This window comes from Pelobates fuscus, chromosome 13 (assembly GCF_036172605.1).
Source record: "Pelobates fuscus isolate aPelFus1 chromosome 13, aPelFus1.pri, whole genome shotgun sequence".
In the NCBI taxonomy this organism is placed as follows: Eukaryota; Metazoa; Chordata; class Amphibia; order Anura; family Pelobatidae; genus Pelobates; species Pelobates fuscus.
The window spans coordinates 18,984,434-19,006,503 of record NC_086329.1 but is presented as its reverse complement, the minus strand read 5'-3'; the positions used below and the strand labels follow the sequence as shown (position 1 = coordinate 19,006,503).

At 41.0% G+C, this 22,070-nt stretch overlaps 1 protein-coding gene across 1 annotated transcript in view; it reads right to left on the bottom strand.

The window, feature by feature from the left end:
- Positions 1-22,070, bottom strand: part of AKAP6 (A-kinase anchoring protein 6) — a 133,167-nt gene that overhangs the window by 91,020 nt on the left and 20,077 nt on the right. The window contains exon 2 of the mRNA XM_063439612.1: positions 9,059-9,359. Coding sequence (XP_063295682.1) covers positions 9,059-9,340 — 282 coding nt within the window. The 5' untranslated portion in view covers positions 9,341-9,359. The remainder of the gene's footprint in view (positions 1-9,058; positions 9,360-22,070) is intronic.

The window sequence follows — 22,070 nt, the reverse complement described above, 5'->3', positions numbered from 1 at the left end:
AAGCTATATCACCTAGTACAGGGGTAGGCAACCTTCGGCTCTACAGATGTTTTGGACTACATCTCCCATAATGCTTTTACAGCCATATTGCTGGCAAAGCATCAAGGGAGATGTAGTCCACAACATCTGTAGAGCCGAAGGTTGCCTACCCCTGACCTAGTACTTCAAAGCAAACAATTTAGAATCTTGGAGTATTTTTCATTTAAAAATAGGTTTCTGTGAGGTTTTTTTTACTCTGTGACCATCAAGGCCACAAACCACTGTTTGTTTGTTTTTTTAGCCTTTTTTGAGAGAGAGACAAATTACATATTTAACATAAACGTGTGGATCCAGTGTTACATGGTATATGGCAAAAGTCGTTAACATTCATTAACTGCACTATTCCCAATGTACAGGGGTTTCCATTGTTCCAATAAATTCATTGCTATTACAGAAACTATAGAAACATAGAATGTGACGGCAGATAAGAACCATTCAGCCCATCTAGTCTGCCCAATTTTCTAAATACTTTCATTAGACCCTGGCCTTATCTTATAGTTAGGATAGCCTTATGCCTATCCCACGCATGCTTAAACTTCTTTACTGTGTTAACCTCTACCACTTCAGCTGGAAGGCTATTCCATGCATCCACTACCCTCTCAGTAAAGTAATACTTCCTGATATTATTTTTAAACCTTTGTCCCTCTAATTTAAGACTATGTCCTCTTGTTGTGGTAGTTTTTCTTCTATTAAATATAGTCTCCTCCTTTATTGTGTTGATTCCCTTTATGTATTTAAATGTTTCTATCATATCCCCCCCCCCTCCCCCCCCCGGTCTCGTCTTTCCTCCAAGCTATACATGTTAACATCCTTTAACCTTTCCTGGTAAGTTTTATCCTGCAATCCATGAACCAGTTTAGTAGCCCTTCTCTGAACTCTCTCTAAGGTATCAATATTCTTCTGGAGATACGGTCTCCAGTACTGCGTACAATACTCTAAGTGAGGTCTCACCAGTGTTCTGTACAATGGCATGAGCACTTCCCTCTTTCAAACATTGAGGATACACCGAAATAGCCCTGTCCTAAACCACTACGGTCCATATTCTTTAATGTTTAATGTGTAAAACTTCCTGTCATATTACATGACTCTTTTTAGTTGGCAAAATACACAAGGTTGACTGTGCTCACTTAATTAATAATCTGAATGATTCCATTACTGGGGAGTGGAGGGGGGAGACTCAAATTTTCTCTCGCGTTTGAGAGAGATTTAAAATGGCTTGCTCCTTTATTAATGTATAGATCTTTTCCTTTGAAGCTACATCTAGGGATATACACTTGGCCACCCCTGCAGTAGATATTTAAAGGACGGCTTCACACACATGAAGAAGTGCTTTATGTTTCTGGAACGTGTCACATTTGTCACTTTATCATTAAATGTATAGTTCAATCAGGAAGTTAGGTATTTTTCTTCAACCACTGTTAGTTCCACAGAGCTAACAGAAGGGGCAGGTACGCAGTGATAGCAAGTGCCTGCCTTCCTACAGCTCATTGAGAAGCATTGGAAAGACACAATCTTGTACGGCTGCCGCACAGAGGCTTGCAAAGGCGGCAGATAAGAGATCTGCAGCTTTTGAACACTGTTTTAAGAAATATCTCCAATACATGCATGTCTTCTTTTTTTATTATTACTTATTTGTATAAATGCATGTTTTCATTGGGGTTATAACTACTAAATAGTAATTTTTCATTAATTTATTTTTGACTATGGAGTGTTGTTCCTTCAAAATGAGTGATGACTCAATGATTCACAAACTGAGTGCACAGTACCATAAAATATCCACAAGATGGCGCTAGAACATAGGAAACTTATTTCAGTGGGTTTTTTTTTCAAAGTCCTCTGGCAGTAACATGAATTCTAATCTTATTGAAAAAGGGCTAAGCAGATTGTGCGCATATCTCTAATATTTAGTTTTATATCTAATGCTTTTTCTATTTTTTGCTGATACAATTTTATTAGATAAATGAGCCATATGAGATCAGCAATTTGACTATTTATATTGAAGGGTTTCATTTTGGGCTCTTACGAGCATCTTAAAGGGACAGTTAGTCTATGGTTCCATTAATAAAAACATAATTTGAATACGTGTATAGTTCTTGGTATTTCTAATAGAACGTTAAACATGCGGCATTTCTTTGTGCAACACTGCTCTGAATTGAAAATCTGTGAACAAATAAAACAAATGATTTATAAAATATTTTTCCAGAAAGCCCCTTTAAACTTTAAAGACCAGTGTCAGTCTATGATGTCATAGCAAGTCTAATTTATTCAGGGATTCCAAAATACAAAGGGCCAGCAAGTTAACGAAGGGTTGCATGGAGCTGCCAGAGCTAAATACAGAGTGAATAACCTGCTAACAAATGGAATTTAGCATTTGAGATGGTGTAACTTCTGGTTCTTAAGCGGTTAAAATTTGTCTTGTCTGTAAAGTGGTCAACCATGCGGAACAATGAGAGCCCAGATGCCAAAAGGTCAAGTTTATCAGGAAGATATCGTCCTTGTAGGTAATAGAATTTGATCTAAACATCAGGCTGGCCAAAGGCATTGGTAGCATTTTATTTCTGAAAAAAGATTTTAACCACAAATATGCCACCGCAGTCAGTGGATGCACATCTCTGCACTGAATCAATGGGCATTGTGAGCAGCACAAACCCGGTTAATCTTTCGATCAGTCGATACATTTGATGTGATTGTTGCTAGCTGAATATATGGATTGCATTTTCTAACTTGAAGCAGTCATTTTCAGCTGCGTACCTTGTGGGTGACATGTTCACTCTATTGGCAAGGCCATTATTGCAGGAGAAACTCTCAGTCCTTGACACAGGGCCATCATGACATAGCTCAGGCCACAATGAATGGATACCTGCCACGATGCCACAATTAATGGACACCTGCCACAATGCCATAATGAATGGACACCTGCCATGATGCCATAACGAATGGACACCTGCCATGATGCCATAACGAATGGACACCTGCCATGATGCCATAACGAATGGACACCTGCCATGATGCCATAACAAATGGACACCTGCCACAATGCCATAACGAATGGACTCCTGCCACAATGCCATAACAAATGGACTCCTGCCACGATGCCACAATGAATGGACTCCTGCCACGATGCCACAATTAATGGACACCTGCCACAATGCCATAGTAAATGGACTCCTGCCACAATGCCATAATGAATGGACACCTGCGACAATGCCATAATGAATGGACACCTGCCACAATGCCATAATGAATGGACACCTGCCACAATGCCATAATGAATGGACACCTGCCACAATGCCATAATGAATGGACACCTGCCACAATGCCATAATGAATGGACTCCTGCCACAATGCCATAACAAATGGACTCCTGCCACGATGCCACAATGAATGGACTCCTGCCACGATGCCACAATTAATGGACACCTGCCACAATGCCATAGTAAATGGACTCCTGCCACAATGCCATAATGAATGGACACCTGCGACAATGCCATAATGAATGGACACCTGCCACAATGCCATAATGAATGGACACCTGCCACAATGCCATAATGAATGGACACCTGCCACAATGCCATAATGAATGGACACCTGCCACAATGCCATAATGAATGGACACCTGCCACAATGCCATAATGAATGGACACCTGCCACAATGCCATAATGAATGGACACCTGCCACAATGCCATAATGAATGGACTCCTGCCACAATGCCATAACGAATGGACTCCTGCCACAATGCCACAATGAATGGACTCCTGCCACGATGCCACAATTAATGGACACCTGCCACGATGCCATAGTAAATGGACTCCTGCCACATTGCCATAATGAATGGACACCTGCCACAATGCCATAATGAATGGACACCTGCCACGATGCCATAATGAATGGACACCTGCCACGATGCCATAATGAATGCACACCTGCCACGATGCCATACTGAATGGACACCTGCCACGATGCCATACCGAATGGACACCTGCCATGATGCCATACCAAATGGACTCCTGCCACCATGCCACAATGAATGCACACCTGCCACGATGCCATAATGAATGGACTCCTGCCACGATGCCATAATGAATGGACTCCTGCCACGATGCCATAATGAATGGACTCCTGCCACAATGCCATAATGAATGGACTCCTGCCACGATGCCATAATGAATGGACTCCTGCCACAATGCCACAAAGAATGCACACCTGCCACGATGAATGGACACCTGCCACGATGCCATAATGAATGGACTCCTGCCACAATGCCACAATGAATGCACACCTGCCACGATGAATGGACACCTGCCACGATGCCATAATGAATGGACTCCTGCCACGATGCCATAATGAATGGACTCCTGCCACAATGCCACAAAGAATGCACACCTGCCACGATGCCATAATGAATGGACTCCTGCCACCATGCCATAATGAATGCACACCTGCCACGATGCCATAATGAATGGACTCCTGCCACAATGCCACAAAGAATGCACACCTGCCACGATGAATGGACACCTGCCACGATGCCACCAGAAAGTCGAATTTCTTTCTCGAGAATCAATTAATGAACTGCAATGTAGCTTTCTATGATCTGTAATTACCTTCTAACCCAATAAGAGCCCATGTCTGGACATTTCCTCTTTGTTCTCTACACAGGGCTAAATATTTCCACTCTCTACCAATCTGCACAGAACAAGTTCTGTTCTGGTCCTAAAGCCCCACACTCTTTATTCCTTTTCTGCCTACCAACCAGTCACTGTGTCATAATTTGATATGAAATCATTTTATTTTATTTTATTCTTATGAACATGCAAATGGGGTTTTCATGATTCCAGCTACAGCAAAGCGTTGCATGCCGCTGCACTCTTCATTCCCAGAGGTGTTATTGGAGTAGATGAGTAGTTTGATGAGGTTAGGTTTAAGTCTGGCCAGTAGAATTGGACTTGAAATGTTGAGCCTTGTCTACAATACAATAGTATTGTTTGGCCTGTAATACCTAATTCAGGCATTGAAGAAGCCAACAAACCATTGTATCTTAATGTACACTCGGACCTTGACCTTGAACCTTTGAGTTTTTCGTCATTCTGATTGTGAATGGGTAAGTTCTTGGGACACAAGCTACCAAGCTGTTTGCCTTATATTGTGGTTTTCCCACAAGTTTTTAGTTAAAAAGCATCACCCTAAAACATGGGTACATTTCTTAGAGATGCCTTCTAGCCATTAACGGGCACCATGAAGATACACATGAGAATTGAAAGAACAGGCTAGGAGTTTTTATACAATTACAAAGTTCAAGGGTTATAATAGACAGTTCTTTGAATATTCATCGTATGCTGCAAATCCCCTATTTGCGTAGCTTAAAAATCTGCTCCAAATGGCTCTTGCAGCAGACTGATTACCTGGGTACTCTAGGTAGTTCAGATCTTGGTAAGGCTCTTTAGTGTTAGGCACTGTGAATCATTCGCAGTTGGCTTCTCAGTAGAGTAGTAAGGGAAAGAGAGTCTAGCAAGTAGTAAATCTAACAATAATTAGATAAAACTCATGCTAGCTAAAGTTTTAGTCTTTGTACACCTATGATAGACTATTAAGTTTGTTGCTGTTGTTTTGTTTAGCATTTCACCCTCTCTCCAGTTCAACCTTCAGTAGGTAGGTTGGGGACAACAAATTCCGCTTGTGTTAAGACACCTTGTAGAAGCACTTTTTGTTATGGATTGTTTGTTTTTGTTTGTTTGTATGGGGGGGGGTTTGTTGTTTTTTTTGGCGGGGAGGTATAATCCAACCTTTGATAATATAGTGATACCGAATCTATGTGTATAGGGTTTAAATTGTTGGTTTGGGAGGGAGCTGTCCTACTGTTTAAATATTATGTATAATAATATGCACAAATCACCCTTTTTTTAAAAGAGCAACTTTTATTGTGTACATTTTTTTATTCTATTTTTGACCTCTCAGTAGCTGATTTTGGCATTCGCATTTTTTATTGTAAGACAGGCTCATTTTAAGGGTTTGCTTGAAAATAAAATTTATTAAAAATCTGAGAATGATCGCTTCCATTTAAATATTACCCTATCTCCGTTGCTGTTTGTCCTGGCCCTGGAACCCCTGCTCTCTACTATCCGCCACCACCCAGATATCAAGGGAGTGCGCATAGGAGACACACACCATAAGCTAGCTGCATACGCAGATGACCTCCTTTTCTTCATAACACACCCAGAGGTCACCCTCCCCAACCTGGTGCGGGAATTCCAGACCTTCGGCAGGTTGTCAGGGTACAAGATCAATTTCTCCAAGTCGTATGTTTTAAATGTCAGCGTACCCAAAAGGAGAACGACACAGCTCCAACGCAGCTTCGCGTTCCATTGGGCCACTGATAAAATCCGCTACCTCGGCACTTGGCTGACGGTTAGGGAATCGGAGCTCTTTACAGCAAACTTTGCCCCGATACTGACTAGGTTCCAAGCAGACATGAGGGAGTGGGCCCTACCGCATATTTCCTGGCTGGGTAGAATCCAAGTAATTAAAATGAACCTACTACCGAGATTACTCTACCTTTTCCAGGCTCTGCCTATCTCGATCCCCACCTCATTCTTTACTACACTTCGACAAGCAATGGGAGCCTTTGTGTGGGATGGGAGGAGGCCCAGACTAAAATATGCACTACTCACCCAACCTAGGAACAAAGGGGGCCTAGCCTTACCCGATTTTCGGCAATATTACAAGGCATGCCATCTGCAACGGGTAGTGGAGTGGTCTAAGACTGGGGTCGGTAAACTATGGAAACAGGCGGAGGAAGGGTTGGCCGGGATCCCAGCTGCCCTCATCCCGTGGCTCCCCGGGGGGACTGACGGAAAGGAAACACACTACTCCACATACACGAAAGCGACGCTGAAGGTATGGAGAGGGAGTGTAGGTAGACACACACTCTCCACATTCCCGTCCCCACTGCTTCCCCTTACACATAACCCAGGCTTCCCACCAGGTAAGGACCCTAGGGCACTGAGGGCCCTGGTGCAATGCCCACTGCCGAGACTGAGACATGTATGCTCCGGTCAGGGGCTGAGGTCCTTAACTGACCTGTGCGGTGACCCTAACCAGCCGTTCACGACCCAATTCCGATACGCACAACTAGTTAGCTACACCAAAACCCTACCACGGGCAGGAGCTCTTACAAGGGGACTTACTGCCTTTGAACAACTCTGTGTAGACCCTGAACCGCTACCACACTGTATTTCGCAGCTCTACACCCTCCTACAAACACACACACCCACGGCCACACCACGCTTTATGGGCAAATGGGAGGAGGCTCTCGACCACACATTCAGCGCAAGGGAGTGGGAAAAGATATGTGAGATCACACACCACTGCTCCATATTTAGCAAGAGCCAGGAGATAGCTTATAAGATACTCACGCAATGGTACTGCACCCCAGACACACCTCAATACATGCATGCCCATGGGACCAACATATGCTGGAGATGCACAAATGCACCGGGTACACCTCTACATATTTGGTGGGCGTGCGAACTCATCCAACCATTCTGGAGGAAGATACACACAATCACTTCACGCTTCTCTGACAACCCACCACCATTACAACCTGCAGCAATGCTGCTTCACCACACGAATATACCGATTTCTAAGTACAAAAAATCGCTCACAATCCGCATCCTAAACATGGCCAAACAAACTATTCCACAATACTGGAAAAAGAGTGAGACCCCTTCCCTTCTCAAATGGTTCACCCACATGGAGGAGCTGAGAGCGGTGGAGGAGCTCTCCATGTTGGCTACCGAAAAACAGCATCAGACATACTTGGACATCTGGACTCACTGGATACTGACTACGACGAAACAGGACTTCCTGACGATGCTACAAAACTAAATATAGGGCTGAACTCTGCCTACATGACTTAGGGGACAACGGACAGACCCTCCTCCTCCTCCCCTCCACTTTCCTAACCCTCTCCCTTCCCCACTACCCAGGAGTCACAAGCTAGAAACGCTACTCAAAGGCCATGATGACATAGGGGCATTGGAAATGAGCCCATGCATGTTCACCTCCCTACAAAATGTCATTCCGCTGATATAGTAAGCTGGCAATAGGGAACCCCTACAGACGTGACCCCCACAGTAGCGACCCATCAGATCAAGTACTCATCCTTCACGCACAGGCAGACCATAAATGCCCCCGCAGGGGGTACAAGGGAGGTGATAGTGTACTCTGCACTAGACACCCTAGAGGTAGCCAACTAGAGGGAGCTATTCTCAACCTGAGGGGACAATAGCTTAGCCACGGGTGATTACCCTTCTTTGGATGGCGACGACGCTTGAGACAAATGGGAAGAATTCGGGGGAGGGAGGGGGGGACTCACCTTCTTGTGCTCTTATTGTTGTTGTTATTTGGGACCTGCGTGTCCCGCAGCCTTGTTGGGCCTGCGTGCCCGTATTATGCCTGACTCTAACTTTTTGTTGAAAGTTGCACAGACCTGCGAGTCTACGCAGTAATAACCATATTTACCTCCTATATCCAGGAAATAAAAATTATATTTACAAAAAAAAAAAAAAAAAAATATTACCCTATCAATCCTATCAGCCAGAAAAAGAATCAAGCGGTTGTTATACCAATGTACCAATTAACTGCAGGAAATCCTTTGATTTCTGTATGTTTCCTCTACGTTCATCAATCCAATTGTGTGTTTAGTATTATTTATTTATTTATTTTATTGCCTGTTTTATGCTTTGCTTTATGAGGTTTTTTTGTTGTTGTTGTTTTTTTCAGCAGGAAGAATTTAAATAACAATCTGTTAAACATTGGATATATTAATTTACTCCGTTTTACTTATGGAACAACAATAATTACTGTGTGTAAATACCTTTTTATTGTATACATCAAGATTTGCACACTGTCAAATAATACATGTTGGAAATGTGTCTGTGTTATAAAAACCCACATTATCAGATTTGGTGAAAGAAAGAATTTACAGTAAATTATATTGTACCACCTTAATTACCTCCTCACCTTGAGCTGCATTAGGTGAACATCCACATGCTTACTTTGAGGGTCCTCCTGCACGGACTGTGTGAGCCTCCTCACTCGTTCAGATGTGCTTCGAATCCAGGTGTCTATCTCTGGCAGGTGTAAGATTATTTTCCAGTCCGCTCCTGCATGAAGAGGAGGGGGCCTCTCATATCGTCGGACACAGTCCTGCTCAACGGGGGGATCTACCTCACATTCGTGAGAGCTGTGAGACTCAATAATTTCCATGTCCTCAGATCTGGTCGTTGCTAGATTCAGACTCATTGTGGAGGGCAGATCATATCTAGAAAGCAATTAAAACGGCACATTAATTCATTGTGATACAAGCACAATTATATAATCCATGTCATTTAATTAGAAGCGTAAACCACTCCATGTCCTTATATTGTCTACAATACATCCATATTTTTTCAAGTGTAGGTATTGGTACTCTCTAAATGAAGGTCCTACTCGACCCAACATTTATGCACCTTAGGACAGAGTCAAGCAGAGATAATGTAAAATACCAAAATTACAGGAAAAGGGCTGTGCCAGATAAATAAACAATATTGATAATAATAATACAATACTAGGTATCAACAGGTGAGATAATACAGTCTTTAAAGTCTCACTTAAACAGTGGAACTAGGATTCTGATAGGTTCACAGAAAAAAAATCAAATCTGGTTAAAAATAAGAGTCTTGTAAGGTGCTGATTTTGGATGGTTTCCTCAATGCTTTTGATGGTCTAACCGTTCCACTGGTATGTAAAACAAAAGCGAGGAAAACCAATGTACAGGCAAATAAAGAAAAAGTTAACAAATATGTACAGTCAACTCACATTTAAAAGAGCTATAGCCAGCTCTGATGTGAAGAGCGTACAGCGGTATAATCCCTGCTTTAACCCCTTAAGGACACATGACATGTGTGACATGTCATGATTCCCTTTTATTCCAGAAGTTTGGTCCTTAAGGGGTTAAAGGATATGTGGTGGGAGTCCTCTGGAGGTGGAGGACTAGTTGGATAGTAACAACCACTGCTGACCACCAATAACTGGTGAAAGCTTAAAGTACCTTCCCTGGTTAAAGACTTTATTATTATAACTTCTCCATCGTCTTCCAATATGTGACTTCTTTTATTGATTTATGCAAACATTTCCTCTTGTTATTCCATATCTATATGTGGAATGGTTTGAAACCCCTCAAAACACTGCTTTCCTATAACTCTAATTCCTCAATAACGGGACGACCCAGCTGTAAACCATTTTCGAATTACCTGCCATATTCTCGGCACTGTAGGACAGGGACGTTTTAAGGAGATGTGTATGGATTATTAACAAAAGCACACTCTAAGCATGGTGACCCTCTAGAATGTTCTTCATTTTTGGAATTTTGACACCCACTAATAATTTTGATTCATTGATTTTCTTTCCCGTGTCAGTACAATAATATATTTCATATCTAGTTATCTGTAAGTAATGTCCCTCTCTAGGCAAAACCGTAAACGACTGCTTACTGGTGTGTCTTTTACGTCATTATAAATATATATTAATCTGTACACTTTTATTGGATTTACTGTTGAGAACTTTTTTTTTATCCACTAAGATGTTTTTTGTTTTTTTTCCCCTGGCTTATAGTCAACTGTTATAATTGTTAAACAGCACCAACTTGATCAGTATTTGAGGGAGGTCAAGAAGTGTGCCTCTGGATCAAGCATAGACTCTGGAATTACAGTTTAAATGTGTATATAACCATAGTGGGCTAAGTATTTGTATATTCTGCTACAAATTTTCAGAGCAGATACCAAATAATCTGGGTCTCGCCAGACACTAGAAATAAATGTGTTCTTGACAACAGGCTCAATCGGCTCATGCTTGTCATCCTTCATCAGTGCCAAGCCATAGTCCTCCAACTAGCTAATGTTGGAAGCCACCAACCAAGGACCAGAGTTCGGTGCCATATACTCCTTGAGAGAATTAACACTGGCCTACAAGAAAAAAAACTCTACACATCATCTGGTCTGTGCTCGCTCGTACGGTTGCTGCTTCCTTGTGTATTTTCAACAACAGCAGGTACTTTAAATGAGTTTCTTTTTTTTTTTTTTTACATATATTTTAATATACTAGAGAGTAGATTAAATGGGGTTCACTTCCAGCACGGAGCATCCACAGTTTTCATTAGCCTTATTTGATATATCAGATGTCTAAAAATGCATTCACACATTGAGGATTAAAAAGATATAGCAACAAATTGTGAAGCACTGTTCATCACAATGGCATCCAGAGGCCTGCCTATATGCCCCACTGTGGTGTCCTATAGATACTCTAGTAAGTATCACTATACTCATTAACACTTTATACATTTATTTGACATTTTTAAAGTTTGTGGTTGTTTTTCCAAGAAAATCTACTTGATTTATAAGCTGGGCGGAGAGACCGAGACCTACTGAAATCCGTGAAGGGATAGACAATGCTGGATTTGATCCATGTTAATGCATTACGTAGAGCCTTCATTAAAACAATGCAAAAACAAAAGAAACAAAAATCACTTGAATTTCCTGCAAAACACCATGATGTGCAGGATTTGCAGTGAGCTCTCACCAAACCAGGTTAAGTGGCTGACTGAGAACATTTTGTTTAAAGCAAAGAAATAAGTGATGGAGCCAAAAGGTTGTACTTGTAGAGTAAATCTAATTAGCACAAACTAGCATTTAATGAAACACTATAGGGTCAGAAACACAAACATGTATTCCTGACCCTATAGTGTTTAAAACACCATCTATTGGTGCTGGCTCTGCCTCTGATCTGCCAAGGACATAATGTGAAAAAGTGATCTCAGCCAATCACAATGCTTTCCCACGGTAAAGCAGTGGATTGGCTGAGATTGTCAAGGAAGCAGACCAGGGGCAGAGCCAGCACAAGTCAAACACAGCCCTGGCCAATCAGCATCTCCTCATAGAGATTAATTATAAGGAAAGTTCAGTGTCTCCCTGCAGAGGGTGGAGACACTGAATGGCAGTCAAACTGTGCAGCACTGCCCCAGGAAGCACCTCTAGTAGACATATGAGGAGTGGCCAGTTGATGTATCCCGGCCTAGGCTGTAATGTAAACACTGCATTGTCTCTAAAAAGTGTTTACTGCAAAAAGCCTGAAGGTAATAATTATACTCACCAGAAAAACTACAATAAGTTGTAGTTGTTCTGGTGACTACAGTGTCCCTTTAAAATCCAGAATAAATAACTGTACCCTAACGTGCACATTGCATATAACATATGTCTGCTTTACATAAATGAAAGCAGCATTTTGCAGTTAACATGAGCAACCGTATCTGTCTACAGTGAAATCAGTAAAAAAATTGTGACAACTCTTTTCATGGTAGTTCGTGTCACTTGTGTCATGTGACACCACTCCAAGTCAGATTACACTAAGGCCCACCAAGGATGTGTAAAGCATCTATCATTTGGGTACGCAAAAAAGGCTGACCAACCGATTCTCTGTGTCTCCTGACAAACGTGTGTAACTGATTGCATTAAGAGTTAATCATTTCACCTTACTGAATATGCAGTGCCTTGCAAAAGTATTCACCCCCCCTTGGCATTTTTCATGTTTTGTTGCCTCACAACCTGGAATTAACATGGATTGTTTGAGGATTTGCATCATTTAATTTACAGAACATGCCCACAACTTTGAAGATTTTTTTTTTTTTATTGTGACGCAAACAACAAATAGGACAAAATAACAGAAAAGGTCAATGTGCATAACTATTCACCCCCCTAAAGTCAATACTTTGTAGAGCCACCTTTTGCAGCAATCACAGCTCCAAGTCGCTTTGGATAAGTCTCTATGAGCTTGCCACATTTTACCACTGTGATTTTTGCCCATTCCTCCTTGCAAAACTGCTCCAGGTCCTTCAAGTTGGGTGGTTTGTGCTTGTGAACAGCAATCTTTAAGTCTGACCACAGATTTTCTATTAGATTGAGGTCTTGGCTTTGACTAGGCCATTCCAACACATTTACATGTTTCCCCTTAAACCACTCAAGTGTTGCTTTAGCAATGTGATTGGGGTCATTGTCCTGCTGGAAGGTGAACCTCCGTCCTAGCCTCAAATCACGCACAGAGTGGTACAGGTTTTGCTCAAGAATAACCTTGTATTCAGCACATCCCCATAGCATGATTCTGCCACCACCATGTTTCACTGTGGGGATGGTGTTCTTTGGGTGATGTGATGTGTTGGGTTTGCACCAGACATAGCGTTTTCATTAGCCGAAAAGTAAAATTTTAGACTCATCAGACCAGAGCACCTTCCTCCGTACATTTTGGGAGTTTCCCCACATGCCTTTTCGCAAACACAAAACATGCCATTTTGTTTTTTTGCTGAAAATAATGTCTTTCTTCTGGCCACTCTGCCATAAAGCCCAACTCTATGGAGCGTACAGCTTATTGTCGTCCTATCTACAGATAGTCCAGTCTCTGCTGTGGAACTCTGCAGCTCCTCCAGGGTTACCGTAGGTCTCTGGGCTGCCTTCCTGGTTAATGCCCTCCTTGCCCGGTCCATGATTTCTGGAGGGTGGCCGTCTCCTGGCAGGTTGTGCCATGTTCTTTCCATTTGGTTATGATAGATTTGATGGTGCTCCTGGGGATCATCAAAGATTTAGATATTTTTTTATAACCTAACCCTGACTTGTACTTCTCAACAACATTGTCCCTTACTTGTTTGGAGAGTTCCTTGGTCTTCATGGCAGTGTTTGGTTAGTGGTGCCTCTTGCTTAGGTGTTGCAGCCTCTGGGGCCTTTCAAAAAAGGTGTGTATATGTAATGACAGATCATGTGACACTTAGATTGCACACAGGTGGACATCATTTCACTAATTATGTGACTTCTGAAGGTAATTGGTTGCACCAGAGCTTTTTATGAGCTTCATTACGAAGGGGGTGAATACATACGCACATGCCTATTTTCTATTTCTAAAAAAGTTTTATGTATATATTTTTCTCATTTCACTTCACCAACTTAGACTATTGTGTTCTGATCCATAACATAAAATTCAGATTAATAAAACATTGAACTTAAAAACATTAATAAAACATTGAACTGTAATGTAACAAAATAGGTAAAAAGTCAAGGGTGTTGAATACTTTTGCAAGGCACTGTATATGTATGGACTAGCTAAATATCCTATAAGGCCAGATTGCTTGCCTGTGAAGAGTTGTTTAAAGAACATTGCTACTCTGTATATTACCCCAATTTGTCTCCTCTACCATACGCTGTATACAATCTCTCTCTCTCTCTCTCTCTCTCTCTCTCTCTCTCTCTCTCTTCATTAGGCAATGGGGTATCACTTAGAAGCCAGAATTAGTATCTTATGGACTTAAATGAATCCAATCTTGTGTTTTTACTGGCTAGGATTATGTATTTGTTATACTGTGTGTGTTTTCTTACATATTGTCAGGGTATTTATATCGGCAGACATTTTGTGCTATGGTAGAAATTAAAATGTATATTGTCAGAGTCACTCTGAACAGAGCAGACTCCATTTTGTTATTTTCAAGCTAACAAAAGACACAAGATTTCTATCCTTTCTGTAACACTAACTACTGAGCTGGGAGCTTAGGAATGTTTGTATATACAAATCAAGTGATAAGAAATGAGAACGGGGGATGGACAGACTGTCTAAATGCTAATTGATAGAATAAATTCTAAAGCCAGACATTTGTGACAGAGAAGATTATATAATTTAATTTTACTTTCGATATTGTATAAGGTCCCATTGTAATTTAGAGGTGAAACTTAGTTTACGAACTGTCATATTAGAAATTATAGCAGAATTTGCCAGACACATAGTCTGAAGAAAGCCTAAAGAAACACTTTGAACTGACAGAAAACTTAAGTTATAGATAACCATAAAGATAAGCTAAATTACGTCAAAATAGCCACCAGGAAAAGTTAACTCTTTCCTGGATAGGAATGTTTAGTGGGACGAGACTGCCCTCTATAGACCAAATACTTAAATTGCTATCTGGAAGGTAACCACACCTCCAGTTTTCTATTGGTCTATCACCTAGTGACGAACAGATAATTTTTCCCTTTAAAAGTTAAGACAAAGAAAAAGAGAGTAGCAGAAAAAAAAGTAGCAAAGGAGTAAGCAAGGGGAGAAGAAAGATAAGGAGTCAGAAAGAAGCAGAGTCAGAGTGAGAAAGAAACATTCCTTGACACTTGGCTACCTGAGAACATCTGATGAGAATGTCTACTCAACTGGTAATTATACTGGTTTCATTTAATTAATCTAAATGAATTAATTTTTTTCTAATAGCATGATATATGACTGGATAAATCACGATCAGATTTCGATATTTAGAAATCTTAGTTAACTAAGAAGTATATAGTTATAAACATTCCATTCTGTAGATGGAATTAGAATAATTATGTATTTATGTGATTTATCACATGTTAGCATATTGTGATATTTATCCAGGTGTATTGATTTGCTCTAAAATAAGATGAAATATCTGTTTAGGCAAGTTAAAATTCTGCTTATAGAACATGGTAGATTGCTCTTATTGGATGGTTCCAGGAAATGACTAATGAGCTGGTTTACATGTTATTTTATTTAAAATTACATGAAAATAGGTCTTAATTACCTAGGAGGTCTAGCCAGCATTGAAAGGGTTATTCTAACTGTTAGCTAAAGTTTTTATGGCCTTACGCTGCAAGCTCTGTGAAACTGCGTCATAAATCTTGTTTGACAATTGGTTGTGTTAACCATTGGAATGTATTGACATTTGTATTGCATACTCATGTTATACTGAATATTAATTGATTATTATCACGCATGTTACATATTATTATTTTTTAATTTGTCACAATAAATTGTATCTATTTTTATAACAAATTGTGATTTAATTTATATGAAATACATTTCACTTACATGATAACGATCTTTGGGATCTGAGAATTGAAATAGTGGGCAATTCTCAACTGTTTACCTTTTATTATCCCATAAATATCCCCACAATATAAACCATTGCTAAAATATAATTTTTCTCGTGTAAATTTTTTCAACATTCATAATATTTTGAACCATTTACTACAAAATATTTCAAATTACACAAACCATTTACGGTAAATAGTATTAAAATGTATTTTATTAGCATCCTGTTATTAACACTGTCTAGCAGGAGTTTTGTATAAGATACAACAAAAAGTAAATGATACTTGCCCTCCATCTGCTGATAAACTCTTATTAAAAAATGTGTTTAGGCTTTGTTAAAATTGTATATTTTAAAGTTAAATGAAAATAACATAGCCGTACTTTATATTATTTAAGCTGAACTTATGGGGTGGAACACATTTCCGTAGTAAATTTATTTTTCCTCTAAAAGGTCAATCCAGGGTCTCTCAATATATGATTTTATTTGGCAGAAAACCCTCATCTTAAAGGGAAGCTGTATTTACCTCTGTCATTGTACTGAGGGACTCTTTTGTGGTTCTCTGTTTTATCTTGAAGTGGTCATGGTGCCTAGAGTCTGTGTGTGCAGTGTTTTGCTTTGAAACGCTGCACATAAAGAGATTAACCCCTTAGCTGGAGGTGTCGCTTCACTTCCGTAAGTGTCATAGGGTTGTCATCAGTCTGATTGGAACTAGGGTGGGAGCGGATTTAATACAGTTCTCCCGCTAATATCAATGGGAGCGGATTTAATACAGTTCTCCCGCTAATATCAATGGGAGCGGATTTAATGCAGTTCTCCCGCTAATATCAATGGGAGCGGATTTAATACAGTTCTCCCGCTAATATCAATGGGAGCGGATTTAATACAGTTCTCCCGCTAATATCAATGGGAGCGGATTTAATACAGTTCTCCCGCTAATATCAATGGGAGCGGATTTAATACAGTTCTCTCGCTAATATCAATGGGAGCGGATTTAATACAGTTCTCCCTCTAATATCAATGGGAGCGGATTTAATACAGTTCTCCCTCTAATATCAATGGGAGCGGATTTAATACAGTTCTCCCACTAATATCAATGGGAGCGGATTTAATACAGTTCTTCCGCTAATATCAATGGGAGCGGATTTAATACAGTTCTCCCTCTAATATCAATGGGAGCAGATTTTTCAGTTGAGCCTTTTTTTTTGTTTTTCTCTCCCAGTCAATCTCTTCTTTCCAATCCCATTTCTTGCTCTCTGCAAATCTCGCTGCAGACTGAGCGGCTTCTAGGGAATATGGTACATCAATATTTGATTTTAGCTGTTATTAAGTTCTATCTCTATATTGCACTGGGGATGTATGTTCCGGCTCGGAATGTCAATATTCTGTAAATTAATTTATCCAGGGTTTGGGAGATTGAGAGGATTACTGCGTCCTGTGACCTTTTCACTTTGTACCGTGCACTACAACAAAAAATGTGATTGAAATTAGTTTTTTTTTTTTTTTTAAAACATACTTTTTTGAGGTGCAGGTTTTTAATGCTAGGAGCCTCGCAGTAACTATATATTTGAGTTTTATGATGAATAGTCTCTTGTTTAGTTACTTTCTCAAGGTGTGATTTGGTGAGAATTCTGGTGATCTCATTCGGCATCTGTTGCCTTTGTCATGCGACTGTATGAGTAATGATGTATATATCATTTCTCCTGGGGCGGTATGTAAAAATAATCACTGCATTTAAAGTCATTTAAAATTATGGACCTTCTGCTCATTGAACACAGAAAGGAATACAGACACGTGCAATAACTAGGGATTTACCCAGACTATTTAAAAATTCAGATTGTGTATTATGTATTTTTAATTCTAGATTTATATATAGATTGTGAGAGCACGCAAGCGTTCATAGGAAAGCATTGTAAATACTTTCCTATGAGACCGGCTGAATGCGCGTGCAGCTCTTGCCGCGCATGCGCATTCAGCCGAAAGGAAGGATCAGAGGAGGAGGAGAGCTACCCGCCCGGCGCTGGAGAAAGGTAAGTGTTTAACCCTTTCCTCTCCCCAGAGCTCGGCGGGAGGGGGTCCCTGAGGGTGGGGGCACCCTCAGGGCACTATAGTGCCAGGAAAACGAGTATGTTTTCCTGGCACTATAGTGGTCCTTTTAATTATTATGCAAGTGATTCTTTCAAGTCTTTGTTATTTGTTTATTTTTTTAAATCTATAAATCTTTTTTTTATTTTTATTTTTTCCCTATTCTTTTCTTCTGCAGTGGTCAATTTTCAGATTGTGCTTTACTTAATGGATTTTTATTTATGTAGACAGTCTAGTGCAAGCATGTCAAACTTGCGGCCCACAATGAATAACTTTGCGGCCCAGCTAATAAAATCACTGGTGTACTCTATCCCAGGAAACTACTGGTAGTAAACGGGTGGGAGGGTGGCTAAATAATGTTCAACTTGCATGTGTGTCTGTTTGTGTTTATCTTAGTGTTTATTTGTGTGTTGGTATGTGCTTCTGTTTGTGTAAGTGTGTGTCTGTGTATCTGCTTGTCTGTGTGCAAGTGTGTGTATCTGCATGTGTGTCTGTGTATCTGTTTCTGTGTATTTGCATGTGTCTGTATGTGTATCTATCTGTGTGTATCGGTGTGTCTGTATTTGTATCTGTGTGTCTGTGTATCTGTTTGTATGTGTATCTTTCTCTTTGTGTGTATATGTTTGTATATGTATACATGTGTATCTGCATGAGTCTGTATGTGTTTGTCCGTGTATCTGCACGTGTGTTAGTATGTGCCCCTGTGTATATGTGTGTCATTCTGTGAGAATCTTTTTTTGTGTGTGTTTGTGTGAGTATGTGCATACATCTCAGCATTTAAACACCAACACTACACAAATTACACCCCTGCATTCAAATGTCGACACTACATACAGACACTACATACAGACACACACCTACATTCAAAGGCAAACACTACACACAAGTAATATACTGCTTTCAAATGGCAAAAGTACATAAACACACACAGCACTACACCCCTACATTCATACACCTACTCTATAACAAAACATACTTGCATTCAGTCATACAGACACTGCACAGTCCTACGTACAACCCTGCAATAACACTTTTCCCAGCCATTATCACCTGAGGGGCACAATGTCCAAGCGACTGGCAGTAGAGGAGCGCACAGCACTCCTCTCCTGGCGGTCAATCAATTTATCATGGCCAAGCTTTGCCAGCATCTCCGCCTGGTCCACCAGCTTTGGAGCATGGCGTAGCCTGTGTGGAGGGGATATAGATCACCTCATATCCCTGCTCCCTGTATTCCTCACAGCACAGTGATGATTCTGGGCGAGAGGAGCAGTAAAGTCAAAGACGGCCCCTGGAGGAAAGAGGTCTAGCTATGCCTTCCACTGCTGTCTGGGGGCCACGGTCTGGGGCTTTGCTATTCCCTTCATGCCACTGTATGTAGCATGGCCGAGCTGTCTGACCAGAAGTGCTCACTGAGAAAGTACTTCTTGTCAGATGGGTACCGCAGCGAGCAGGTACCAGAGGGAGGTGGGCGAGAGACACATGTTTGAGACACATGGAGGGGCTAAGGGGAGAGGAGGGGGAATTGAGGCACGTGAGGGGAAACCCAGGGCAGTTTTCATACCGGGTGTCTAGTTACGCCTCTGGTTTCAATTAAAAAGGAATGTATTTATTTTTTGCCGCCCACATAAACTTAAACCTTATTTATTTGGCACATGTTAGCCTTTGAGTTTGACATGTTTGGTCTAGCGTTTCCCATTTAGAACAAAATTGGGGTTCCGCAGCGAATTTCCCGTCAGGTCGCCCAAGCATAGGGCCACCCTATGGGTATTGCTAAACAGGGGTTCGGTCAGGCGGTGTGGTCATCTAAAACTGCGACCGGACCCCTGTAGTATTGGATGCTGGGAGGAAGTGACAGCATTTCCTCCCAGACAGAGCGCGCCGCTTGGAGTGGGAGAGGGAGCAGCGGGGACTGAGCAGCACACCAACCTCAGCCAGCAGCACCGAAGATTTACGATGTTGAAACACTATGTCAAAGGGTTCTGCAGGAAAAATGAATTGGGAACCCATGGGCATGGTATGGTATATACCGTATATATATTTTGGCATGGGCATGGTATATATATATATATATTTTATTTTTTTTCTAACGCTTAAGATTTCTTCTTTGGTATCACAAAGCATCATAAATCACTTGTGCATTGGCTGGTCGTCTCCTACAATAATACAATATTTAGATAAAACCAAATGGGCAAAGAAACAAAACCCAACTTTTTGGCTCTCAAGGGGAGAGATAATTATAATTTAATGTATTTCCAAAATAAACACATATTACATATAATCACTATAAATTCAGAAGAAAATAAAAATAATTTCAAAACAATTAAGGTAGACCTGCTTAAACATTTTATTATAATCTCATATACGAGAAAAAATACAAATATTGGTAGAGTCTTACTAATCTTGAATCCCCTGATTTCTAGGAACTTGTACAAACTGCTTCTTGACGTAACTCTTACCCCACTAGGCAAACAACAGCTTGGCTTTGGAGTGAAGTCGGGTGGACGCCTTTTTTTTGCCAAAAGGATAAATACATCATTACATTGTTGCATACTGTCTCTTGTGGTTGTTTTTTTTTCAGATGACTATTTCCTTTGAAATAGTGATTTCGACATCTCTACAACTTTTATTTTAAGTAGATAGATATTAAACAACAATGAAAATAATACGAAAATAATAAAAAGTCATTCAGTGTTTTTTTTTAGTTTTTTTTAACTTTTAGTTTTTTTTTGTTTTAAGGATGCAGATTCGTCACTTGCATTGACACCGACACTGCAGTTAAGGTCTTTTTTTTTTTTTTTTAGTTTTTTTTTTTTGTCATTCTTTCTTTTATTGAGGCAAATATGAAAGATACAGAATAAAGAGAGGGAAATGCATGGGTAGTCCAGCATAGGGTCAACACAGTAATAGAATTAAGTGCATTTCCAGCTTATTGGTGCCTCAGTTTTATGTTTTGTAGGTTGCTTAAAGAAAACATGTTTTAAACTTAGTCATATACAATATTTTAACATGCTTGATATAGTTCAGGCTAACATGTCTAGATTTGCGGTACTAGGAAGATGGTGTAAGTCTATATGACTTAAGAGTAATGCTAGCTAAGGTGGGTATTTTGTTATTTCATGCTTGGAATAACAGGCTAGTCAGTTCAACAGGGATACAGGAGAGGGAAACAGGTTATCATCAGCAATATTACACAGCTACAGGCTGCAGAACCTGGGCTGCTATATTCTGTCATAGATGACTTTAGAGATACGTGGGGGCTTTAGTGAAAAGGGGAACTGAGTCAACATCGCCCACAACTCACATTAGAGCATTCTGCCCTCATCCTATGCCCATTCTGCCTATCAGAGTCTCATAGTGAGATTGAGTCCCGGCAGTCCATAATAGGCCACTCCGTTGGCCCTTAGCCCCCACAAGAGCCCCCTTGCGGTTCCCATTGCTCTTGTCATGCTTGGCTCTGCGAGGATGGTCCCAGGTGGCAGTGTGTGTGGCTTGTACCTGTAGTCGTTCCTTCCTGGGATTTTGGGCTCTCAGCCTAGGTCTGCCAGAGCGGGTGCTGGGTTTCGCAGGATGCAGGTGGGCAGTTGCTCAGCGGGCTCTTAGCCTATGAGGCTTCCCCTGGCAGGGTGTGAGGCATGGCTTCCATGCCGGGCAAGTTGTGGATTGTTGTGCTTCAGGGTGTGTGGGCTGCGGCACCCAATCTCCTTTCCCCTCTTCTGCCATCCGGTTATGTCTGCGTTCGATTTTCATCCAGAAGGAACTAAAGAGCTTGTCTAGCCTCTCTTGGAGTGTTTCCCGCCTGCAAAGCGTGGCTCCGACAGCGTCGGCCATCTTGGCTCATGCGAGTAGGCAGTTCTCGTGCTGCTTGTTCGTTGTTCTCGCTCTCCTGTAGTGTTGCGGTGAGTGTTGCCTGTATGTTTGCGCCGGGTTAACCCCCACCGGGGGGGGGGGGGTAAGTTCGGGGATCCCTACCGCCGTTCCTGGACCTGTAAGACTGCCTACGGGGAGATC